At 41.7% G+C, this 23,708-nt stretch overlaps 1 protein-coding gene across 1 annotated transcript in view; it reads right to left on the bottom strand.

Annotated features, from left to right (window-relative positions):
* The window catches only part of PLXNC1 (plexin C1), a 243,579-nt gene that overhangs the window by 177,144 nt on the left and 42,727 nt on the right, over positions 1 to 23,708 (bottom strand). Inside the window, exon 4 of the mRNA XM_001370068.4 lies at positions 21,365 to 21,465. Coding sequence (XP_001370105.2) covers positions 21,365 to 21,465 — 101 coding nt within the window. The remainder of the gene's footprint in view (positions 1 to 21,364; positions 21,466 to 23,708) is intronic.

The following is a 23,708-nucleotide window of genomic DNA, read 5'->3' as shown; positions in this document are numbered from 1 at the left end:
GCCTCAGATCCTTCCCAACTGTGTGACCCTGGGCAAGTCACTTAACCCCCATTGCCTAGCCCTGACCACTCTTCTGCCTTGGGACCAATACACAGTATTGATCTAAGACATAAAGTAAGGGTTTCAAAAAAGAAATACAAGGGCTTCACTGCCTGTTTTTTTCTTGAGACCCAGAGACTTGTTTATATGAAGCAAAGCAGTTTCAGACCTATCACTGGCCACAAAATAGTGATAGGATATAAGATATGGACCACAGAGTAGAACTGATGGCAACAAGATAGACCCCAAAGAGATTTTTGCTTCCTTCTGCCTTACCACATGCTATCTAATAGATTTCTTTAAAAATAGTAATGTGATTAAATCTGGACAGAGCGATTACATCTTGTCTTCGATACCAGCCATCAATTAAGTTAGAATAGCAAGAAAATAATGTTTGGGGGCTCAAACTCACTTAGCTTTTCTTAAAGCACAAATTAGATACATTACATTCCAGGCCTGGGATCACCTTCCGCCATTCAGACAGTTGGTATTCTTTCCTCATTTGGAAAGGAGACAGAAAGGCAACGTCCCCAAGTAGTCACAGAGAAGGATCAAAATAAGAAGAAAGATAAGAAATAAAATATCGGGGAACAAGGTCGGTAACCAGTGGTCGCGAGGATGGGTTTTGCAGCCCTTGTGAAACGCCTCTCTCTTCTTTCCAAGACACAGGATTCATCAGATGCATCCTACGAGTGGATTTGTTCTCCCTGCAAACCAGGCTCTCTGCGACTCTTTGTTGCAACTTCCATCAACCCTGGCTGGACACTAGTGCCTAACTGGAAGTTATTATTTCAGGAAATCCCTAATTTAATGAATCATTTACAGTCCAAAAGTTTCTCTGAAAGCCAGTCATTAGAATTTGGAGGACATATTCTTACAGAAACAAAGTAATAAATAATCATTACATTCCTAAGTTACTTTCTCCCAACAATGCATGCATAGCCTTCCTTCTTTCTTTTTAAACCCTTACCTTCCATCCTAGAATCAATACTGTGTACTGGTTCTAAAGAAGATGAATGGTAAGGGCTAGGTCATGGGCATCAAGGGACACAGCTGGGAAGTGTCTGAGGCCAGATTTGAACCCAAGACCTCCCATCTCTAGGCCTGGCTCTCAATCCACTGAGCCACCCAGCTGCCTCCAATCCTTCTTTCTTTAGAATCCAGAAGCTGATGAAAATACTCAAACAGAGATATACCCTCACCTTTCCTCCAGAGAGGCAAACTTTGGCCCACTGACACCTGCCCATCTTGTGTGCTCTGAGTAATGAAACTATTATACACACATTACATATATTATAAATATACAAATAGGCACATATAATATATGCAATATATGTTATATCTATATTGTTGCATGTATCCCATATGTGTTACATATATATGCAAAATGCAGCCCAGGCTACCGAAAACTTACATTTACATATACATATATGTATGTATGTATATAGAAAATGGACATGATTTTGAAAAGCAGTGTTGTAAATGTATGCTGCTTAAGGTCTACAATGGGCTATCCTGGGAACCGAACCTCTCTTTATGACATTCTTTCTATGACAAAGCACTTTCTTTATTGATTTTAAATTTGTTTATTACAGTAAAATTCCCAGGTTATCTCCCTCCCCTCCCGACATGAGAGAAGGCATCATTTGACAAAAAGATCTATGGAGAGATAAAACTATGTCTTGCTCATTTCTATTTATAAGCCATTCCCCAATTGATAAATGAAAAGGTGCCTTCAGAGGCAAACAGAAAGGGGGGAAGATGGAGGCACCAAAAATATTTCTCTCTCACTACACCAATCAACAAGAATTGAATTAATGTATACTATGTGCCAGACCCCATATTAGCTTCTAGATACACAGACAAAAATGGAACGATCCCTGCTTTCAAGAAGGGTGTGTGCGCGTGCGCACACACACACACACACACACACACACACACACACACACACGCACAGTAAAATTGGGGGGTGGGGGCACCAGAAACTGGAGACCTCTGGAAAGACTTCAGGCAGAATGTGGTACTCTAGTTGACACCAAGGAGGTGCCAGTGGCCACTGAGAACTGAAGAACATTTCTCATCCTCTGGGGTTGTGGGGCGATGGGGAGCCCACCCCTATCCTGGAATAACAAAGTATCTGTGATTCACTAGAAAAATATATAAGGCACAGAATGCCAGTATAAGTAATCCAACATGGAGCATCAAACACTACTGCTCATGACTTCTATGGAGCAGAACAACGATGAGGGACAACACTGGACTTCCCCAAGAAACTGAAGGAAGATGATTAGAAACAGGACTTTCTCAAGCTGGGCGGGAAGACATTGCAAACTGGCATCTCCTCTCTGAGGTAACACCCAAGGATTGGCAATACCCAATGAGACAAGCAACAGGCTGCTTTCCAAACTTCCAGACAAGTAAACGCTCTAGGCTCTCTGAAGTAAAGACACCCACCATGATGAATTTAATGCACCAAGTCAGCATGGCCGATGAACATCCTCTTAACCAGTCCTCTTGGACAAGTAACACACTTTCAGAAGGTAGCCAGCCCTCCAGGATCACAACTATAGTCTGTAACCATGGAGTGACTATTCAGCAGCTGGGTTCGTATCAGTTGTGGGGTGATCTAATCAGCTGCTTTATGAGTGGGTACCCCCAAAGTCTTGGCCTAAAGCTATTAAGACATACATCTGCATGAAGACTTTTGGGACACTTGAAGGGCTGGAAGCACAGAGCTAGAATTAGCCATCTAATCCCACGTGCTCATTATACAGATGGGGAAACTGAAGTCCACAAGATGAAGTGATTTGCCCAAGATCACATATACATCTAAAGCTAGAAGGAAACTCAGAAGACATCAAGTGCAAACACTTCATTTTATAGAAAAGGAAACTGAGGCCCAAAGAGATTTTTTTTCCCCTTGCCTTTCCCAAGGTTGCATGAGTAGTGCTGGAAGCAGGATTTAAACATACACTAGCTATCCCAATAATTGCAAGCCTTCGTATCATGCCTACTGTGTGCCAGGTACTGTACTAAGCACTTACAAATATTATCTCATTTGATCTTTATAATAACCCTGAAGGGGAGAGGCTATTATGATCCCCATTTTGAAGTTGAGGAAATGAGGCAGAGAGAGGTTAAATGATATTATCAAAGTCATATAGTGTTTGAGGTAACATTTGAACTCAGATCTACTGATCTCCAGAACAAGCGCTCCATCATGAACACAGTCCCACTTACTATAGAGTTATCCATAACATACTATCTCCAAAGGTTATTTCATTCTTTCGGTCTTCTTGATGGCTGATCTAATGGAATATAAGCCCTTTGGAGGCAGTGACTATTTCTATTATTTGCCTTTGTGGTCCTAGCACTGAACATAGTGCCTGGCATGTAGTAGTCAATAAAAGAAAGTGAATTAAGCAGGCATGTTTAAATCAGTACAGATTTATCAAAAGATTGCCCAATTGCTTTTGAGCTCTATTTAAGAATTCTTAAACTTTAAAAAATCACTTCATTTTTCAATATTCAAATTATAGATTTAGAAGCAGAACAGACTTTCATTGCTGAGTTATTCTGCAGTTGTATCTGACTCTTCATGATCTGGCATTTTCTTGGCAAAGATATGAGAGTAGTTTGCCATTTTCTGCTCCAGTTCAGTTAATAGATAAGGAAACTGAGGCACACAGCATTAAGTGATTTGCCCAGAGTCACATAGCTTGTAAATGTCTGAGGATAGATTTATAGATGGGGAAATGGAGGCAAGTAGCATTAAATCCTTTGCCCAGTGTCACACAGCTAGTATCTAAGGTTGGATTTGAACTCCCATAGGTGAGTGTTCCTGACTCCATGTCCAGCACTCTGCCCACCGAAGCCACCTAACTGCCCAAGAACAGACCTTCAAGGTTATCTAATCTGATCCCCTCATTTTACAGATCATTAAACTGAGACCTAGGGATATGAAGTGCCTAATGGTGCATTGGTAGAGAAGATTGGAGCTAGGATTTGAACTCCTTTCCCTTTAAAAAGTTAAAATGAAGTCACCTCTCCACTTCAATACATGGTTGGTCCTGCATTAAGCCCATCTTGGGTGAAAAATGGATTGCCTACTACATCCATGAAAGTCTCTAAAAAGTTCCAAGTCACCTGTCGCTATTTTATTAATATATGCTAAAGCAAGCTTTTTACTAAAGTGCAAAAGGTAGTTTTATAAAGGGGTGGTAAGAATGGGCTTTAGTACAGGTAAGGTGGAGTATGGGAGTGAGAATCGCTGAAAATAACTTAGTACTATAAAGAAACTGGAGATCAACAAACTATAAAGCAAGAGAAAGACGGGTGCTGAATCTTGAGTCAGGTGACATTATAGTTTGGAATTCCAGCTCTACCACTCTACCACTTTACATCTAGTTAACTTGGAGTCAGTTAGGTGGCTCAGTGGATAAAGAGCCAGCCCTGGACATGGGACACCCTGGATTCAAATCTGGCCTCAGACACTTCCTAGCTGTGCAACTCTGGGCAAGTGGCTTAACCCCCATTGCCCAGCCCTTACCACTCTTCTGCTTTAGAACTTGATTCTAAGACAGAAGTTGAGGGCATATCTCTTTATATGTCATCAAAAGGTCATCTAATTTGTTTTAAAGCTCTATTAATTCAAGATTGTTTTTTAAATTCACTTAATTCTTCAATATTTAAATTATAGGTTTAGAAACAGAAAGGATGTTTATTCACACACACACAGAGAATACATATTTAGTTAACTCTGGACAAGTTACTTAACTTCTGTATTCCTCAGTTTCATCATGTGTAAAATGAAAAGAGTGGACTAGCTCTAGATCTATTATCCCACATACGATCTTGGACAAGTTACTTAAACTCTTTGGGCCTCATTTTCTTCACCTGTAAAATGAAGGGATTGGACTAGACCTCTAAATTCCCTTCCAATTCTATCTATAAGTCCACAAAATCTACAATGCATTTCCTTATCTTCAAGTACTTTTAGGCAGGTCATCCCCAAGAGAAATGGGTTTCCTGAGAGACACTCAATAGGAGACTTCTGACGCTTTTCTTCCAGGTGCCAGATGTGGGGTTGTACTTTAAGCAGTGTACTTCTTAGGAATCTTAGCTTCTTCCCCCCCCCCCCCCTTATTTACATGAGAGCATTTTGTTGCCCCTTTTCTCCTTAGGAATGCTGGGGCTCAGTTTATAATCTGGGCACCAATTTAGATTAATGTTTATATTGTTAAAATCTTTTACATTTTTGCTATCTGTCTAGATGCTATTTTTGACCTTGGCTCCTCTTGAATTATTAATCTTTTTGCTGCCAACATGGAGAAGGGGGAAACCACTCTCCAGAGGAAAGTTGAAGTTCATAAGGGTTAGAAAACTGGATGTAACAAACCAGAAATGTGTACCGTAGCTTGTGATGACCAAGGACTCCATCAGATAAGAACCTCTGGGCTCTACTTACTCAAGCTTGAAATGGAAACTCCAGACTCAGAAAAGAAACTGCTATTTCCTGCTTCAATTTCATCAGCCTCCTCTAATCTAATTGCTCAAGTAGAGAGTGGATGGTCCCTGAAGGAATCTGATAAGTGAATAGTAGGTAAGTAGGGGCAGTGGCAGGGTTACAGTGACCAGGCAGAAGGATACTATGTTGGCAATAGTATCAGAAAGCTTCATCACCAAAAAAAAAAATGCCAAACACCCAAGAAAAAGCAACAAAAGTAGCATCTTTCTTAGAGACCAGAGCTTTCCTACAGGGGGGCTGCCAAGTAAATGCTGGGGAGTGTAACATCCCAAGGTCAGAGATATGTGAAGCAGATGTTTTGTGTCTTAAGTGATATCTAAGGACTAAAACAAGGCAAAAAACAGTGATTTCTTCCAGAACTTCAAAGCTGTTAATAAGGCCAGTCCTTCAGAAGGACAGATGTCCTTCTCTATTCAGCATATGAAATAAGAATTCACAGTGATTGATCGACCATCAAATTGAAGAAGTCTGTAGACAGAAAAAGGGAACGCTAACATTTAGACAAGTAAAAAACCAAAACAAAACCCGAAACCCTTTCTGGAAAAATTCAGAAAAATCAGATCTTAAGCTTTTATCTTTTTCTAAACCCTTACCTTCTATTTTAGAATCCATAAATATAGATTCCAAGGCAAAAATTGTGGTAAGGGCTGGGCACTTAGGTTTAAGTGACTGGCTCTCTACCCACTGAGCTACCTAGATGCTCCCAAACTTTCTAACAAAGTTTTGGAGGGAATTTCAATATTGGTGGAAGAGAACAGTGGAAAGAATATTGAACTCAATATCATGAGAGCTGGCTATATATCCTCATCCTTCTACATACTCACTACATAAGTCATTTAATATCCTTGGGCCTCAGTTTACTGAACTGTAAAATGAGGGTGCTGGACTAGATGGTCTCTAGAGTCCCTTACAACCCTTGATCTGCTTTCCTAGGTTTCCAATATAAGAGAGGACTCCAAAGGCTCACATTTTATTAAATGTCAAAACAATACTTAGATCTTCCCAGAGTGCTCCCTTAGGAGTAGAAACATAGGCAAGAAAAAACATGGCTACTTGAGAGATGGCATGGTAAAGACTTGCATTTAAATCCCACTTTGTAGCTGTGTGAGTCTAAATAAATATCTTAAGCTCTCTGCTACTCAGGCAATTCCCTAAGACTTATCTACTAAGCCATGAATGGGTTACCTTTTGAGACCTTCTACTTTGGGGGCAGCTAAGTGATATAGTGGATAAATCACTGGGCTTGGAATTGGGAAGACTTATCTTCCTGAATTTGAATCTGGCCACAGATACTTCCTGGCTGTGTGACCCTGGATGAGTCATTTAACCCTGTCTGCCTCAGTTTCCTCATCTTTAAAATGAGATGGAGAAGGAAATGGCAAAACACTTCAGTGTCTGCCAAGAAATCCCCAAATAGGGTCATGAATAATTGGACACAAGAGAACAACTACATTAGTGGAAAGCTTTCCTATACCAGAAGATGCCTATACTGATGAAATCACAGGGACATGTGCACATAATTGATAAAGACAATAAGCTGGATAATTTGGGGTCCAAAATACTAGCATGTTTTGTTCAGGAGAAAGAAGCGTAGGGCTTCAGCTGGCTAGAACATTCATCTACATGGGCCAAATTCACCAGGCAACTGATCAATACACAGCTCTGCTTTTCTGCTATTTCCTGCTAATCTGACAGCTGAAGAAATTGGGAGCAATCACTTCAGAGAAGAGAAGGCTCTGGGGGTCATTCTCAGGCTCTTAAAGTAGAACAACGATTACACAAGTTCTGTTTGGACCCCAGCAGCAAAGCTAGGAAAGATGGGTAGAAATGGTAAGGAGTTGTGTTTATGGGAAGATTCTCTCTTCCTAGAGGACAGACACTCCTAAAGGGATTATTTTGTGTTCTTTCTAAGTCCAACAGCTAGAATGGAGGCTGACATAGTAGACAATTAGTAAATGCTTATTAGTTGATCAGTTGAATAGACAGGGGAAACATCTTTCTGAATTCTCAAAGAGGGGTCCTACGAGGTTCCCAGGCAGAGGCTGGAGCTCAGTGGGGAATGCTGTGGGGAGGATTCTTTTACAGCTATTTATTGATTGTCCTAGGTGGGCATTCCCACCCTGGAATCCTGTGGTTCAACTGAAGAGCCAGAAAGATATTGTCTTAATCTACATCTCCATAAGGCCAAAATCACCAGTAAAACTAATTTTTTCATTAAAATGACTGTTTATCTTTGTAATGGGATTCAATAAGTTACCTGGATGGTATACTAGCTAGGTAGGCATGGGGAAGAACTCACTGGGGTCCAGCAATGACCCCTGGGAGAAACGATAACTCCCGCTCCCCTCTAATTCTTTTTTCCCCCAACAGACAACCTTGAAGTGGTTATACTAGGAGGAGGGAGAGGCTGAAGAGATAGAGATACTACCTTGGGACAACTGCCAGGGCCCTTCCTTCCAAAGAAAAAGAAAACATCTCGGTACAGGAAGAATCTGTCTTGGTCTTTACAGCATTTCCCTGCAGAGTGTGAGAGTGAGAGTGTGAGAGACAGACAGAGTGAGAGTGAGACAGAGACAAAGAGACACAAAAGAGACAGAGAGAGACAGAGAGACATACACAGAGAGAGAGAGAGAGAGAGAGAGAGAGAGAGAGAGAGAGAGAGAGAGAGAGAGAGAGTGTTTGTGTTTATGGGGACAGTCATGACATCCTCACTACATAATCTCACGGAGGGGGTAGAGATGGAATTCTGGGGAGATATGGTTGGCCTGGCCATTTCTGGTAGATGAAATGATTTGTTTGACAGTTTCTGATTCATTGTGGCAAGGATTCTTCATCTGGAATTCATAGACCTACAAAGAGTCTACGAATAGATTATAGAAGATTCTACATCTTGGATGGGGGTGGGGGGATGACATCTTTATTTTCACTAACTTTTAACTGAGATTTTGCATTTCCTTCATTTTTAATTTAGGATTATTATTTATTATGATAATACATACAGTAAATACATTGTTGTTATAATGATATATATAATAAATATATATTATTATTATTATAATAACAATAAATAATTATCCATTATGTATAGCTGACAGCTAGGAAGCTCAATGAATTGAGAGCCAGGTCTAGAGATGGGAGGTCCTGGGTTCAAATCTAACCTCAGACACTTCTTAGCTGTGTGACCCTGGGCAAGTCATTCAACACCCATTGCCTAGCCCTGACCCCTTTTCTGCCTCAGAACCCACACAAAGCATTGATTCTAAGATGGAAGGAAAGGGTTTTTAAAAAATAAATATTAAGTACTACTGAGAGACGTGATCCAGAGGCTTCCTGAGATTGCCAAAGGTAGTCTAAGGACACAAAAAGGCTACACCTCCTTAGCTAAAGGGGAGGGAGAAAAGCAAGAGACTCAAAGTCAGAATAAACTTGGGTTCCATATCCATCGCCGTCACTTACTAGCTGAGTGACCATGGCCAAGTCTCTAAACCTCTAACAATCAAAATGTCCCCTTCTCCCAAATCCATAATACCTCCTGACCAAGAGCGTTGTGAAGATCAAATGAAATTACGTATGTAAAATGCTTTGTCAGACTTGAGCACCACATAAATGTAAGCCATTATTATTAGCAAGAGACTCCATGGAAGAAAAGATTGGGCCAGACGGGAAGATCTAGGCTCAAGTCTGATCCACACTGGCTAAATAATACTGGGCAATTAGGTTCTAATTGCATCGTCCCAGACCACTCTCTGAGACCAGAAATTGCTGAGCAGTTGTAAATCTGTATTGCCAGAGTTCATCTTAACCACTTTTTTCCCTACATAAAAATTTCTTCTATTCTGGTCTCCTCACAGCTCAAAGTCCATCTCATTTCCATATTATACACACATTATCAAGACTGGTTATCACTCTTCAGCAAGGAAACCACACAAATGAAATCAGAAGCCCATTTCTCTCCACAACACCCCCTACAAAATTTATTCTTATTTCTTGTTGCTGTTCAGATGTGGCTGACTCTTCATGGCCCCATTTGGGGTCTTCGTAGCAAAGATCCTGGACTATTCTGTCATTTCCTTCTACAGCTCATTTTACAGATGTGGAAACTGAGACAGAGTTAAGTGACTTGCTCAGGATCACCCAGCTAGTAAGTGTCTCAGGCTAGATTTGAATTTAGGACCATGAGTCTTCCTGACTTCAGGACCAGCACTCTACTGTACCATCTAACTGTCCCAAATTTATGATTACTGAGGATCATAGATTTAGAGATGGGAGAGACTTTCCATCTCTAGATAGATGACCACCAGGTCATCTAGTCCAACCTCTTTGTTTTACAGATGAAGTAACGACCCCCATCAAACTGATGCTCACTGAGGCCAAGCCAGGATTGGAACCCAAGTATTTCCACCCCAGATCTAGAACACTTACCACTGCATGACTCTGCCTCCCATGGTTTGTGATATCTAGGATAGTTTGGGTATCTTTGAAAGGCAGCCTTACTTATAAAATCCCCAGATTTGGAACTGGAATGGATCTTGGAGATCCTCTAGTCTGACCCCATTGGTTAGGAAGGGAAGGAAGGGAACTGAAATCCCAAGAGGTGAAGAGACTTTCTCCAGATCACACTGAACACAAAGAGTAGAGCTAAGATCAGAAATTCTGGTATGAATGAATGAAAAAAAAAAAAAACCAACACTATGCTTTCATCTAGTTTTGTTTCTCCAGGGCTAGCACAGGGCCTGGCACATTGCAGGCGCTTTCTAAAATGTTTAGTGAAGGAGGAAGAAAAGTGATTTAGTGGCTCAAAAGCCAGGCCTGGAATTGGGAGGTCCTGGGTTCAATTTGGCCCCAGATACTTCCTACTGTGTGACCCTGGGCAAGTCACTTAACCCCCATTGTGTAGCCCTGGCTGCTTTTCTGCCTTGGAACCAAAGCGAAACAAAGGATTGTAAGATGGAATGGAAGGGCTTAAAAAATAACAAAATAACTGTTCAATGGTTAAGTACTTACAATGAATCAAGAACTGTATTAAGTACTAGGGATAGAAATACCAAAACCAAAGAAGGCTCCTGCCCTCAGGGAGCTTATATTCAAATCAGAAAAGCATTATAGTGTATGCCTCCCATTCCATTAATAAACCAGACACAAATTCTGCACCCCCCAATAAAACTTATTAGCATGCCCTCTGCAGCTTGCTACCATTTGCGGGTTGTTTTTTCCCCCCAAGGATAACGGGTTCCCCCAAATTTGGCACTTGTTCCACTTGCCAAAGGTAAGTAAAACATGGAGGAAAGCATTCTTTATACAAGGAGGCAAACTTCTGCCTAGGGGACAGTTAGGAAAGCATGGCAGCCAGACCCATTAGGTGCCTTGGAATGAATTTCCAGGTAATCTGCTGGCAAGTGGCGTTGGGAGGTAGGGTACAGGACAAATGAGAGGTCACGAAGCCAAGCGCAAACATTTAAGGAATTTTTAAAAGCCAAATCAATACGTGCTTATGGAAGCACACTCTGCCTAAGATAAGGTCATTTTAAAAAAATCTATTCCATTAAAACATATATTTACAAAGAGGGGCACGACTAATGGTATTTGTTCCAACTCAGAGGACATCCATTTAAAAGGCAATGTGGAGAGGACTTCAAATGGATGATGCAAGCTCCTCACTGCCTCGCTCTACCAGGAACAGTGGCATGGGCAGCTAAGGGAAACCATGGAACTTTGCTTTGCCACAGCATTTTTTTTCACTGCTAAAGTGTATGAAGTAGCAGCTAGGTGGCTCATTGGATAGAGAGCCTCACATCTGGCCTCAGACACTTCCTAGCTGGGTGACCATGCCAAGTCACTTACCCCCAATTGCTTAGTTGTTAGTGTTCTGCCTTGGAAATGATATTTAGTATTGGTTCTAAGCCAGAAGGTAAAGGGTTTGGGTTTTGGTTTATTTTTTTTTTAAAGGAGGAGAGCAGGTAGGTGGGTCAGTGGATGGAGAACTAGACTTAGAGATAGGAGATTCTGGGTTCAAATCTGGCCTCAAACACTTCCTGGCTGTGTGACCCTGTGCAAAATGTGACCCCATTGCCTAGCTCTTACCATTCTTCTGCCTTAGAATAAATAGTTAGTATTGCTTCTAACACAGAAGGTTAGGGTTTGAAAAAAATTAAAATAAAAAAAAAATAAGTGTATGGAGTTCTTTCAGGACATAGACCAAACCTCCTAAAGGGCTCCACATACTGTTTTAATGCTTAAAGGACCACCATTTGGAGCCAGAACTAAATTAAGACAAGCTGGGCTATGCCATTGGGTGCTGACAGCCAGAGGGGCACACTGCCTCCCCAGGAGTAAGTCCTTGATCCCGTGAGTATCTTTCATCTCTTGCTATCTTAAGTTGGCCCATGTCAGTGAATGAGGAAACCATCCTCAAAGTCTTATCATCATGGCAGCCCACTTTCCTTCCTAACCTCCATGAAGTGAAGGGCTAGAGTTTCTTGGGGTTAGGCCACCCCTTCCACTGGTGTGATCACTCCCAGAGTCATGGCGGGAGGAGCCACCTCCCCTCTAAGTTTTTATTTTTTGCACTAAGTGAAAAAATTACTACTTAGAGCATTGCCTCTTCCAATGGATGACATGGTCATAGACTTAGAGCAGGAAGGGACTTTAGAGGCCACCTAAACAAATCCTCTCATTCTACAGATGAGGAAATTGAGGCTGGGGAGCTGCAATCTGCTCCAGACAACACAAGCTATAAGCAACAAAGTTGATTTTGAACTTTGGTTCTCTGACTCCAGAGATAGCGCTATCTCTCAAAGGGTAAGAAAAATAGGGAACCCACATTGGAGGAATCTCCTTCCCAGGAGGAGCTAAACTGAGCACATGTAGCATTGGTCTTGACAGCGTGGATTCATGGAGCTCAGACTGAGCCACACTGCAAGCACCTGGGCACAAGCTGATGAGAGGAGAGGCAGGACAACCTGAAAGCATCCAAGCCCTAATCCCGCTTCCCAGGACGACAGCCCGGACGGTCGCTGAAACACTGAGCTGAATGTCTTACTTCACCTCTCCTTATTAATGTCAAGCCTTCTTCTTTATGACTTTCCGATGCCCCCATGTTTGCTTTCTGATTCTCCTTAGACAGCTGTTGACACTGCGGCTTATCTCAACTGCTGCCTGCTGACCCTTGGAGTTTGGGATTATCCTCTGGAGGTTCATAAAATGAAAAGGGAGGCAGCATGGGCTCTGACAGCAACAACTCCCTGGGATATTTCCTCTCTCCCTCCCTCCCTCCCTCCTTTCCTTTCTTCCTTGCTTCCTTCTTCCCTGCACATCAGGCTCAACAACTCAGGCTAGCATCCTATCTATCTGCTTCCAGACCTTTGGCAGGCAAAAAAGACACTCTGACCAGAGCCACTTACCAAAGCTCCCCAAAGAAAACACAAAACCCTCTATCCATCATTGGGAGGCAAGGGATGATGGTGCCACAAAATACTGTCCTTCTTTAGTCACCAAATTTGGTGTCTAAGCAATGACCGAGCACAGAATGGAAGAGAAAATTACAAAGGAAGGCTCTTTCTTGCTGATATCCAGTCAAATATTGACCTGACACATAGTAGTCAGGAGGGATACTTGTAAAATGAATCATATTTTGGAATCAGGATCCAATCTAGATGCAGCTAATGTTACAGTGGATAGAATGCCAATCTGGAGTTGGGAGTTCAAATTCAGCCTCACAACAGTTTCTAGTAATGTAATCCTAGGTATATTACTTAAATTATATTTACCTCAGTTTCCTCTACTGCAAAATGGGGATAAGGATAGATAAAATGAGATACTTGCAAAATGTTTAGCAAAGTTGCCCAGCACATAATATTTATATAAATGGTAGTTATTATTGTTATTATGGAACCCTTGACCTGGAGTCAAGAAGACATGAGTTCAAATGTGTCCTCAGATACTTCTCTAGTTATGTGACCCTGGGCAAGTCACTTTACCTTTACCTGCTTTGATTTTCTCCGTTTTGAGAATAAAAAGAGATGTTTTAAAGCACTTAGCACAGGACCTGACACACAGCAGACACTTTATAATGCAAGCTAGCATCATCATCATCATCACTATTGTAAACCTTAAAGCCCTAGAGAAATGCTTTCTCATATTACTAGTATTATGGGAAAGAGGCTTATATGTTTCATTAGAGCGTCAAAGTGGTTCATGAACCCTGTAGTAGGGAAAACAATATGGCCATGAATATTGGGGCAACTAGGTAGCACCATGGATAGAGCACCAGAGGAGCTGGGTTCCAATCTGAGTTCAGACATTTCCTAGTTGTGTGACCCTGTGCAAGTCACTTAACCCTTATTGTCTAGCCCTTATCTCTTTTAGTTTATACTAAGACAAAAGGTAAGGGTTTTTAAAAAAAAGAAGGAAAAGAAAATAATGAGGCCATGAATGTCAATACAAAGTAATTTCAATTGGGATATAAATATACAACTGTATTTGGAGTGTGTGTGTGGGCAAAGAACTAGAAATATAAAAGGTGCCATCAATGGGGGATTGACTAATCAGACCATTGTGTATGGATGTAATGGAAGATTGCTGTATAATGGAAAATACTGAATATGAAAAATATATTGAAACTTGGGAAAATGTGTACAAATGGGTGGAGAGCATAATAACCAGAAAATAACCCACACAATGACTCTGTTAATGTAAGTAACAACACAAAAAGGAAGCTAAACTCTGAGTGACTGTAAAAACCAGCTGCGGCCCCAGACAAGAGATGATCAAATCTCTTCCTTTCTTTGGACAGAGTGTTGAAAAACTGTAAGGGAAGGGACACAGCCAGGTGGCACAGTGAACAGAGAGTCAGGTCTGGAGTTGGGAGGACCGGGATTCATATCTGACTTCAGATACTTCCTAGCTGTGTGACCCTGGGCAAGTCACTTAAACCCTGCCCTTCTAGCTTAAGAGTAATTACTAAGACAGAAAGTAAGGGTGTAGAGGGAAAAGACCTATAAAAGGGAGTTAACACATTCATAATCAGGAAGGGCTTCTCTTTAGTTTATTTTGATTTAACTATTTCTCTTTGATTTGAGGTGAACTTCCTTCCAGGGTGGGAGGTCCATGGTTGATCCAGAAGCAATAGTGATCTTAAAAAATGAAATGCTCTTTGGAGGAAAAGATGGATGGAATGAAAACAAACCCTTAACTCATTCATCTTTATTATTATTGTTTGATAGGAATCCATCATGAAAAAAATACATGCCCAAAGTTCAAAGCAAAATAACAATATTCTACCCAGTAGACTTTGAGCTCCTGGAAGGCAGGAACTATCTTTTGCCTCTTTTTGTATCTATTGTGCCTGGCATATAGTAGGAGCCTAATAAATGTTTAGCTACTGATTGATTCTAAAGCAAAGGTATCAGACATGTGGCCCACAACACTCCCAAAGTCCAGAATAGCTTAAAACATAATTGGGAAATATTTAACAAGATAAAATACAATAAAACAGATATTACATTTTAAGAGTAAGTCAATGTGCGATCTACCAGGATCCTTATGAATGGTTTATTGCCGCACTCCTACCCCTCCCCTGCCCATTCCTATTTGAGTTTGACACCCCCATTCTGAAGGACTCCTTCATTCTTTTTCAACTTGGTGTGCCTAATGAATGGGAAACGGACTGTAATCATATAATCTTTCACGGATTGACCTGGACATGTTGTTTCCATGGGAAAATCCATTCTGTGATCCAAGCAACACCCTTATATAGGGGCTTCAGGAATGCAATGTGATAATAAGCTAGCAATAGGAGTACTTGGTGTAGTGCCTCACACATAATTGGTACTTAAAACATGGCTGTTGAACTGAATCTTAGCAATCTCTCTCCTGGAATGATGTGGAATGATGTGTTTGAAAGACATCCTCAATGTGAGCACCAGTGGTGAAGCACACTTCCTCTCAGTAGAGGTGGGGGACTACAGGTGCAGAGGGAAGAAAGCCTGTGCTGTCAGGAATATGGCATGAGTATTTGTTTGGCTTAGTTCTAGGGCCTGGGATTGGGATGTAAAAAAACAAACTATTGATGAGATAGAGAGAGATAGAGAGATAGAGAGATAGAGAGATAGAGAGATAGAGAGAGAGATAGAGAGAGAGAGAGAGAGAGAGAGAGAGAGAGAGAGAGAGAGAGAGAGAGAGAGAGAGAGAGAGAGAGAGAGAGAGAGAGAGAACGGGAGGGCAGAGAGGGAGAGGGAAAAGGACAGAGGGACAGAGAGAGAGAGAGAGAGAGAGAGAGAGAGAGAGAGAGAGAGAGAGGAGGGAGGGAGGGAGGGAGGAGAGGAGGAAAAGGGAGAAGGAGGGAAAGACAGAGACAGACAGGGAGAGAGGAGAGAGGAGAAAGAGGGAGAAGGAGGGAAAGGCAGAGACAGAGAGACAAACACAAATACAGACCCAGAGACAGAAAATGCTTTTTATCATTTAAATAGGCTCATAAGAAGTTAAATTGGAAGAGACTCAAGATCAGGCTCAGAAAGGTCTATTCTCCTAGTAAGACTCTAAGTTTGTGAAGATTTTGTCTTGGTATGCCCAGAGCCTCCTTCACACCAAGTGCCTAATAAATAAGTACTAGATGGAGGTGGATTAGGTAGAACCCCTCCAATTTGGGTTAAACACACACTCAAGCTCATCCAATTTCCACCCACGCAGACAAATTCTGCTAAAGTTGATGTTCAAGTTTCAGCACTAAAAAGATCAGCCATCTCTATGCTCAATGTTTACCTAATTGCCTTCATCTGTTTATATGGGTATTTGGGATGCCCATTTTTCAAACCTGATCAAAAGCAAGCCTTCTTTCCCATTCTTCTTTCTAAACACGTAGGCTAGAACTACAAACCTCCTCTGTTGAGAAAATAAATTATTTTTTCTAAATAAATCTGTGACATTTAAAATAAACACAGTGGGATGGCTCCATGGTTCTAAGAAAGCACCTCCCTTTGGAATACCTAATCTTGGCTATGTACTAGGAGCAGGGTCAGATGGAGAAATCTGGAAGCAAAGAATGATCATAAAAGGGTGGATGAAGGCTACTTAGAGCTGGGGCTCAGGTATTTTCAGACTCTATCTTCCTCAATGAAGCTTCCCCTCTTCCTAACTTCCCTATTGCAGTTGTGGGCGCCATCATCTTCCCCTCAACTCCTCACTTTCAGCAAACCCAGATATCCCATCTGTGTTCAACTCTTGTTGCTTCTGTCTTCATAACACCCCTCTAATATAATATCCTCTGACACTTCCACCACCCTGACCCAGGTCCTTAGCTTCTCATACTCAGATGATCACAATAATCTGGTAGTTGGTCAAACCTGCCTCCTGTCTTTCCCTACTCTAATCCAGCCCTCCCATTCAGCTGCTGAATTGATTTTCTGAAAGTGTGGGGTTGACCACATCACACACTCCACTCCCACCCCAACTCAAGTCAGTTCCTCCCTACGTTGTCCCTAAAGAACCAAATATAAAATCCTATTTCACAATGGCCTGTCAAGATATGATCCCTTCCAGTGTTTCCAGTATTCTTACAGTTTAATCCTCTCCATGAATTCTATGATTTCCTTCATACTGACCTACTTGCTATTCTTCACACAAGATATCCTCAGTGGCTTAACATTGGCTGTACCCCATGTCTAGAATGTCCTCCTCCTCACCCAAGATCAAATCCAACCTTCTGCAGGAAGCCTTCCATTGCTAGTGCCTTCCTTCTGAGACTACCTTCTATTTTCTCAATGAAAAGTCATGAAATCCTAGGGCATTTCAGTAGATTAAGAGCCAGACGTAAAGTCCTGGGTTCAAATCTGGCCTCAGACACTTCCTAGCTATGTGACCCTGAGCAAGTCACTTAACCCCCATCACCTAGCCCTTATCACCCTTCTGCCCTGGAAACAATACACTGTATTGATTCGAAGATGGAAGAAAAGGGTTTAAAACAAAAGTCACTTAAACCTTGTTTCCTCAAATCTTCATTTGTAAAATTATCTGGAAAAGGAAATGGTAAAGCACTTCTGTGACTCTGAAAAAGTCATTTAACTTTGCCTCAGTTTCTCATTTGTAAAATGAACTGGAGAAGGAACTGGCAAACCACTTCAGTACCTTTGCCAAGAAAAAAAAAATTGAAGTCACAAAGAATCAGATAGGACTGACAACTGAATGATAAATATCTGATAGGCACACAGTTATTTCCATGTCTCTTCCTCTATCAGAATAGAAGCTTTTTGAAAGAAAGGGGCCTTTTGAAAGAAAGGTCTTTGCCTTTTGAACCCACAAGGCTTAGCACAGTGCCTGGAACAGAGTATGTGTTGAATAAAAACTTAAGGACTTATTGAAATAGAAAAACTCCTCCTCCCATAACCTCTGCACCCAAATGCACCTAATATAGTTACTCCCCGACTAGGAAGGTTTCAAGTCTCATTCTTAGAGTGTTTCATTTGGATCATAACTGAGCTAAGTAACCCTTTACCTGCCACATAGGGGGAGGAGTTATTCTGGGAACATTTTGTGATAGTCAAAAGCATCAGATATTATGCTATAAGATTTACCAATCTCTAACTCTATTAAACCATTTAAAAACAATTAGACTTAAGGAAAGGGGAGGAGGGTTCCCTCCCTTTGTCTCAGTTTTTATCTAACCCAGTAACAAAAGGACATGTTAAAAATGATTTGTTCCAACCCCTCTTGTCAGATGATTTAACCTATCTAAAGGTTCTCATTCATTCATATTCCCTCATTTTCATTCGCTCCATCTCTCCCACTCCACCCCCACCTCTCTCCTCACCCCAATCCCATTACTCTCTCCTCTATCTTCCCTCTCCTCCTATCTCCCTCCCGCACTCACTCTGTCTCTCCCTCTCTCTCTGTCTCTCTCCCTCTCTCCCCCCTTCTCTCTCTCCCCTCTCCCCCTCCCTCTCCTCTCTCTCTCTCTCCCTCCCTCTCCTCTCTCTCTCTCCCTCCCTCTCCTCTTCTCCCTCTTCTCTCTCTCTCTCCTCTCTCTCTCTCCCTCTCCTCTTCTCTCTCTCCTCTCTCTCTCCCTCTCCTCTTCTCTCTCTCTCTCTCTCTCTCTCCCTCTCCTCTTCTCTCTCTCTCTCTCTCTCTCTCTCTCTCTCTCTCTCTCTCTCTCTCTCCTCTCCTCTTCTCTCTCTCTCTCTCTCTCTCTCTCTCTCTCTCTCTCTCTCTCTCTCTCTCTCTCTCTCTCTCTCTCTCACACACACACACACACACACAATCAGGGCTACACTGGCCATTTTAAAAACTCCTCTTAGGCCTCTGGTCAGGGAAGGAAAGCTTCTCCCTGAGGGCGTCATTACCAAATCGTTTCTGCTAGAACAAAAGGCCTCAGACAGGTCTTTCTGGGCTTTAAAATAAAAAATAAAAATAAAGTTCTCTTCTCTCCCCCTGGGCAGAGGCAGGTCAGATAGAGTTCCAAGCTTTTTCCTTCCAGGACCCAGGACCCAAACGGGCAAACTCCAGATGTGAGACCAGCTGAGGCTGACATCCCCAGCCTCCCAGATCCCCACCCCTAGTATACAAACCCAGGCAAAAAAGAAAAAAAAAAGAGCCAGAGGGGAATGGATCCAAAAACTCAGCGCCAAGGTGCTCGGTGGGGCTGGCACAAATGAAATGCATTTTCATGATCAGTTAATTTTTCAAACTCCGGTCTTGGGCGAGAGACATGAGCGGAGAAGAAAATGTTCCTACCCAATTACAATTATTCATGAGAAGCTCCCAGGCTGGGCTTCTTTTCTCTGCCAATAGTTCTTGCTAACACAGCCCTGGGAGGAAGAACAGCCCCATGATAAGGGCAATTACTGGGATCCCTGCACCCCAGTTTCAACTTCTTGCGAAAACCCATCAGCATTTCTTCTCCTTTGTTCCTCTGACTTCTTGAACTATTTCTTGCCCTCCTATCTTTACTTCCATCTTTGCCCACCCATCCTTCTCCCTCCACTGTTTCTATTTATCTTTCTCCTCTTCCTCACAGCCCCTGGGTGCTGCCTCTTTAACCTTGCATTTTTCGAGGTCCATCTGGCTTTATCTTCTCCCCCCCACTCCACCTTTACAAACTTGAAAGCACCAAACTGACAGGATTGCGCCACCCGCCACCCCCCCCTCCACACTTCCTTGTTTGAGCTGTGTCTTTACTCCTTGGTTTTATAGCAAGAGCTGGAGAACTGGGTTGCCATGGCAACAGTGGATCCAACCAGGCCAGTCCCAGCGATGCAAGGAACTGCCATGACAGGGGAAACTAGCTACAAGTCGCCATGGAGCTCGGGTGGGCCCTAAAGACCATCATCACTCAAGACAAAAGCCGTGCAGCTCTTGCCTAGAGACAGAGACAGGATGTCAAACCCATCCTGGGCCTAATCACAAGACGGCACCAGCAGTAGCAACATTACTCCCACAGAGCTAAAGGAATAAATTCAACACTGATGATTTGTCTAAAATGTTCAAAGGTCTCGGTTCTCTTTCATTCTTTTTGAAGATTCTTTTGCCTCTCTCTTGGGAAGCCCAGGTGATGGATCTGGAGGGAGGAGGTAAAGATGAGGCTGGGTTCCCAAAACTCAGGTAGCCCAGGGCAGCCCAAGAGAAACAACATGGCGGAAATGGCATTGGTATTAAAGATGCTCAGAATTAATTAGGTTCACATAAAGACAATTCAACTAGTTAGGGGAGACATGTGTATTTCTACTTTTTCTTAAATTATTCTATATAGATTTATATGAATTGTGTTCTTCATTAGAGTAGGAATTATGTCATTCTTTTTGGCACCCTAGCACCTGGAACAGAGTAGATATTTAATAAATACTCATAGACAGAAGGGTTTTTTTTGTTTTTGTTTTTTTTATTCTGACCAAAGAGGTAGCAATGTGGTAGATATATGTAGAGTAAGTGCTGGACCTGGAATCAGGGAGATCTGAGTTCAAATCTAGCCTTAAATACTTCCCCTAGCTATGTGACCCTTGGTATGTCACTTAACCTCTATTCATCTCAGTTTCCTCAACTGTAAAACTGATAATAATAATAATAGCACCTACCTCACATGGTTGTTGTAAGGATCAAATGAAAGAGTATTTACAAAGTGTTTAGTGTAGGATTTGCAACATGATGGGTACCAAATAAATGCTTTTTCCCTTTCTAAACTGGGGCTAAGCTCTTCTGATTGCTAGATGAGAGAGTGGATGAACTCCCCCAACAAAATATAAAATCCTTGTTTCCTCTTTCTCTTTGTCCTTATATGCTCATCCCAGAACACAGTAAGTCCTTTACATTTGTTAAAAAAAAAAAAAAGACTTGGGGAAAATTCTCCTCAACCTACTCTACCATCCAACCAACCAAGCCATCCAGTAGCAGAGGAAACTCCCAGGTTCAAGCCTCTTATTATCTGGACCATGACTCCTTCGCCATCTACTCCTCCTTCTACGTACTGCCATTACACCCCCCCCCCCAGAACTAAAGGAATAAATTCAATGTTGATGACTTGTCTAAAATGTCCAAAGGTCTCTATTCTCTTTTATTCTTTATGAAGACTCCTTTGCCTCTCCCTCTCGATGTTGAGGAGAGAGGCAAAAACGAGGCTGGGTCCCTCAAACTCAGGAAACCCAAGACAACATGGCAAAAATGACATCGATTATTATTATAAATGACTCTCACCCCCATTGGACTATAGGGCAGGGACTCTTGGACTTTTGTCCCCAGTTCCTGGGAAGTACCATACTCTCTACCAGCCAGATTCTTATTTTCTAAATGAGCAGTGAGAAAGAAAGCAGGAAATACCTTTGCAGAGAATGGCACCAACCACAGTGCGGATCCATGGCCATTAAACATGCTGTACAGAATTGATGTTTATTACAGTTTGCCACACGGATTCTTCTGATCTAGAAGGGAAGATGACAATAACTCAGACAGAATCATAACCAACATGGTGGCAAAAATTCACCAGCATGTCTGGTGTGGAATCCAAAACTGGAATATTTATCAATTTAACCTTTCAATGCCTTAGTAATTGGGAGGTACATTAAGATCTATCTATCCATCCAACCATCCAACCATCCATCCATCTATTCATCCATCCATCTATTCATCTATCTATCTATCTATCTATCTATCTATCTATCTATCTATCTATCTAGGGACCAGGAAGGTGGTTCAGTGGATTAAGAGCCAGGCTTAGAAATGGGAAGACCTGGATTCAAATCTGAACACAGTATTCAAATCTCTGACTCTTCCTGGCTGGGTGACCCTGGGCAAATCACTTAATGCCAATTGCCTGGCCCTTATGGCTTTTCTGCCTTGGAACCCATACACAGTATTGATTCTAAGACAGAAGGTAAGAGTTTTAAAATATATAGAGAGATATAGATATATATCCAAAGGAGTCTTAACATCAGGTCCCCTGGTTTTCACATGGTTGGTAGGACTTCAGAAGTTGAATCAACACAAGGGATGTTGGGGAGACAAAAATATAGGGATGCTGGTGGCATTAAACTGAGGTGTGGACCTTCAGAGACCCAGACACACCAGATAGTCCCCACAGCATTCTCAAATCTGGTCCCACGCCTCCATCTCTTGGCTCACACCCCTCTGCTCCAACCCAGGCTGAAGTTGGAAATGGGAGGAAAAAGAGCAGATAAAGAGAGGTAGACTTGATGGTTTGGGGGTACCTGTCCATGCTAAATGCAGGATTCTATGATTTGGTTTTGACAGTCAGTATCTTCTCCTGGAGTGCCAGACTTTCCTTTAAAAAAGTATACTTTAGCTGTGGTGTCAAAATCAAATAGAGGAGGGGGCAGCTAGCTGGTTCAGTGGATGGAGAGCCAGGCCTAGAGATGGGTAGTAATGAGTTCAAATCTGAGCCCAGATATTTCCTAGTTGGATGACCCTGGGGAAGTCAGTTAACTCTAACTACCTAGCCCTTTGCTGTTCTTCTGCCTTAGAATCAACATTTGATTCTAAGAAGGAATTTAAAAGTTTTTTTTTTTAATTTTAAATCAAATAAAAACAGATCCCTCTGGCCCCCTATTGACTTAGAAAATCACAACTACCTAGCCCTTTGCTGTTCTTCTGCCTTAGAATCAACATTTGATTCTAAGAAGGAATTTAAAAGTTTTTTTTTTTAATTTTAAATCAAATAAAAACAGATCCCTCTGGCCCCCTATTGACTTAGAAAATCACAACTACCTAGCCCTTTGCTGTTCTTCTGCCTTAGAATCAACATTTGATTCTAAGAAGGAATTTAAAAGTTTTTTTTTTTAATTTTAAATCAAATAAAAACAGATCCCTCTGGCCCCCTATTGACTTAGAAAATCACAAATTAACATTATCTGTGTTGGATCACATTTTTATTTAATTTGTTAAACATTCCTTAATTATATTTTAATTTAGTTTCATTTGACACTTTGACTTCGATAACAAAAGATGCCCAGGAGATGGCAGGTCATGGAGAGCTGGTTTTATCTTACTCCTGAGGACGGCCACCTGAGATAACAGTGGTAGAAAATACTTTTATCAACTATGAACACATATAAGACCTTAGTGATCATTTAATCCAACCCTTTCATTTTAGAGATGGGGAAACTGAGGCACAGAGAGTTTAAGTGACTTGCCCAAGGTCACACAGATAGTAAAGGGCAGCGATGAGACCTGAACTCAGTTCCAATTCTCATATTCTTTCCACTGTTATCAAGCTATCTTCTAAATTCATGTACACAGAAGGGTGAGACTACTAAAATAATCAAGTGACCTAAAAAGCAAAGTAAAACATGCCACACATTTCATTAAAAAAAAAACACAAAAAACTCATATTCCAGCCCGGTGCATGAGTCTCTAACCCGACATTAATCTTGACACCAAATTCACATGGTGGCCCCATGGGGTAGATCGCGAAACCCAAGCAGCCATCCATCGAGTAGACAATAATAATAACAATAGTCGACATTTATAAAGCGCTTGAATATTTTTCAAAGCCCTTGACAAACGTAATCTAATTTGATCGCTGCCACCACCACCACCCTGGGAGGTCGGCTGTACAGGTATTATTAAAAGTGCTAAATCCAGCAAGAATGGCAAATTCAGTTACCCTCCTCGTGCACCCATTTGTGAGCACACCCCCGCCTCTGAA

Source organism: Monodelphis domestica, chromosome 5 (assembly GCF_027887165.1).
Source record: "Monodelphis domestica isolate mMonDom1 chromosome 5, mMonDom1.pri, whole genome shotgun sequence".
NCBI classification, from domain to species: domain Eukaryota; kingdom Metazoa; phylum Chordata; class Mammalia; order Didelphimorphia; family Didelphidae; genus Monodelphis; species Monodelphis domestica.
This window is presented reverse-complemented; position numbering and strand designations above follow the sequence as displayed.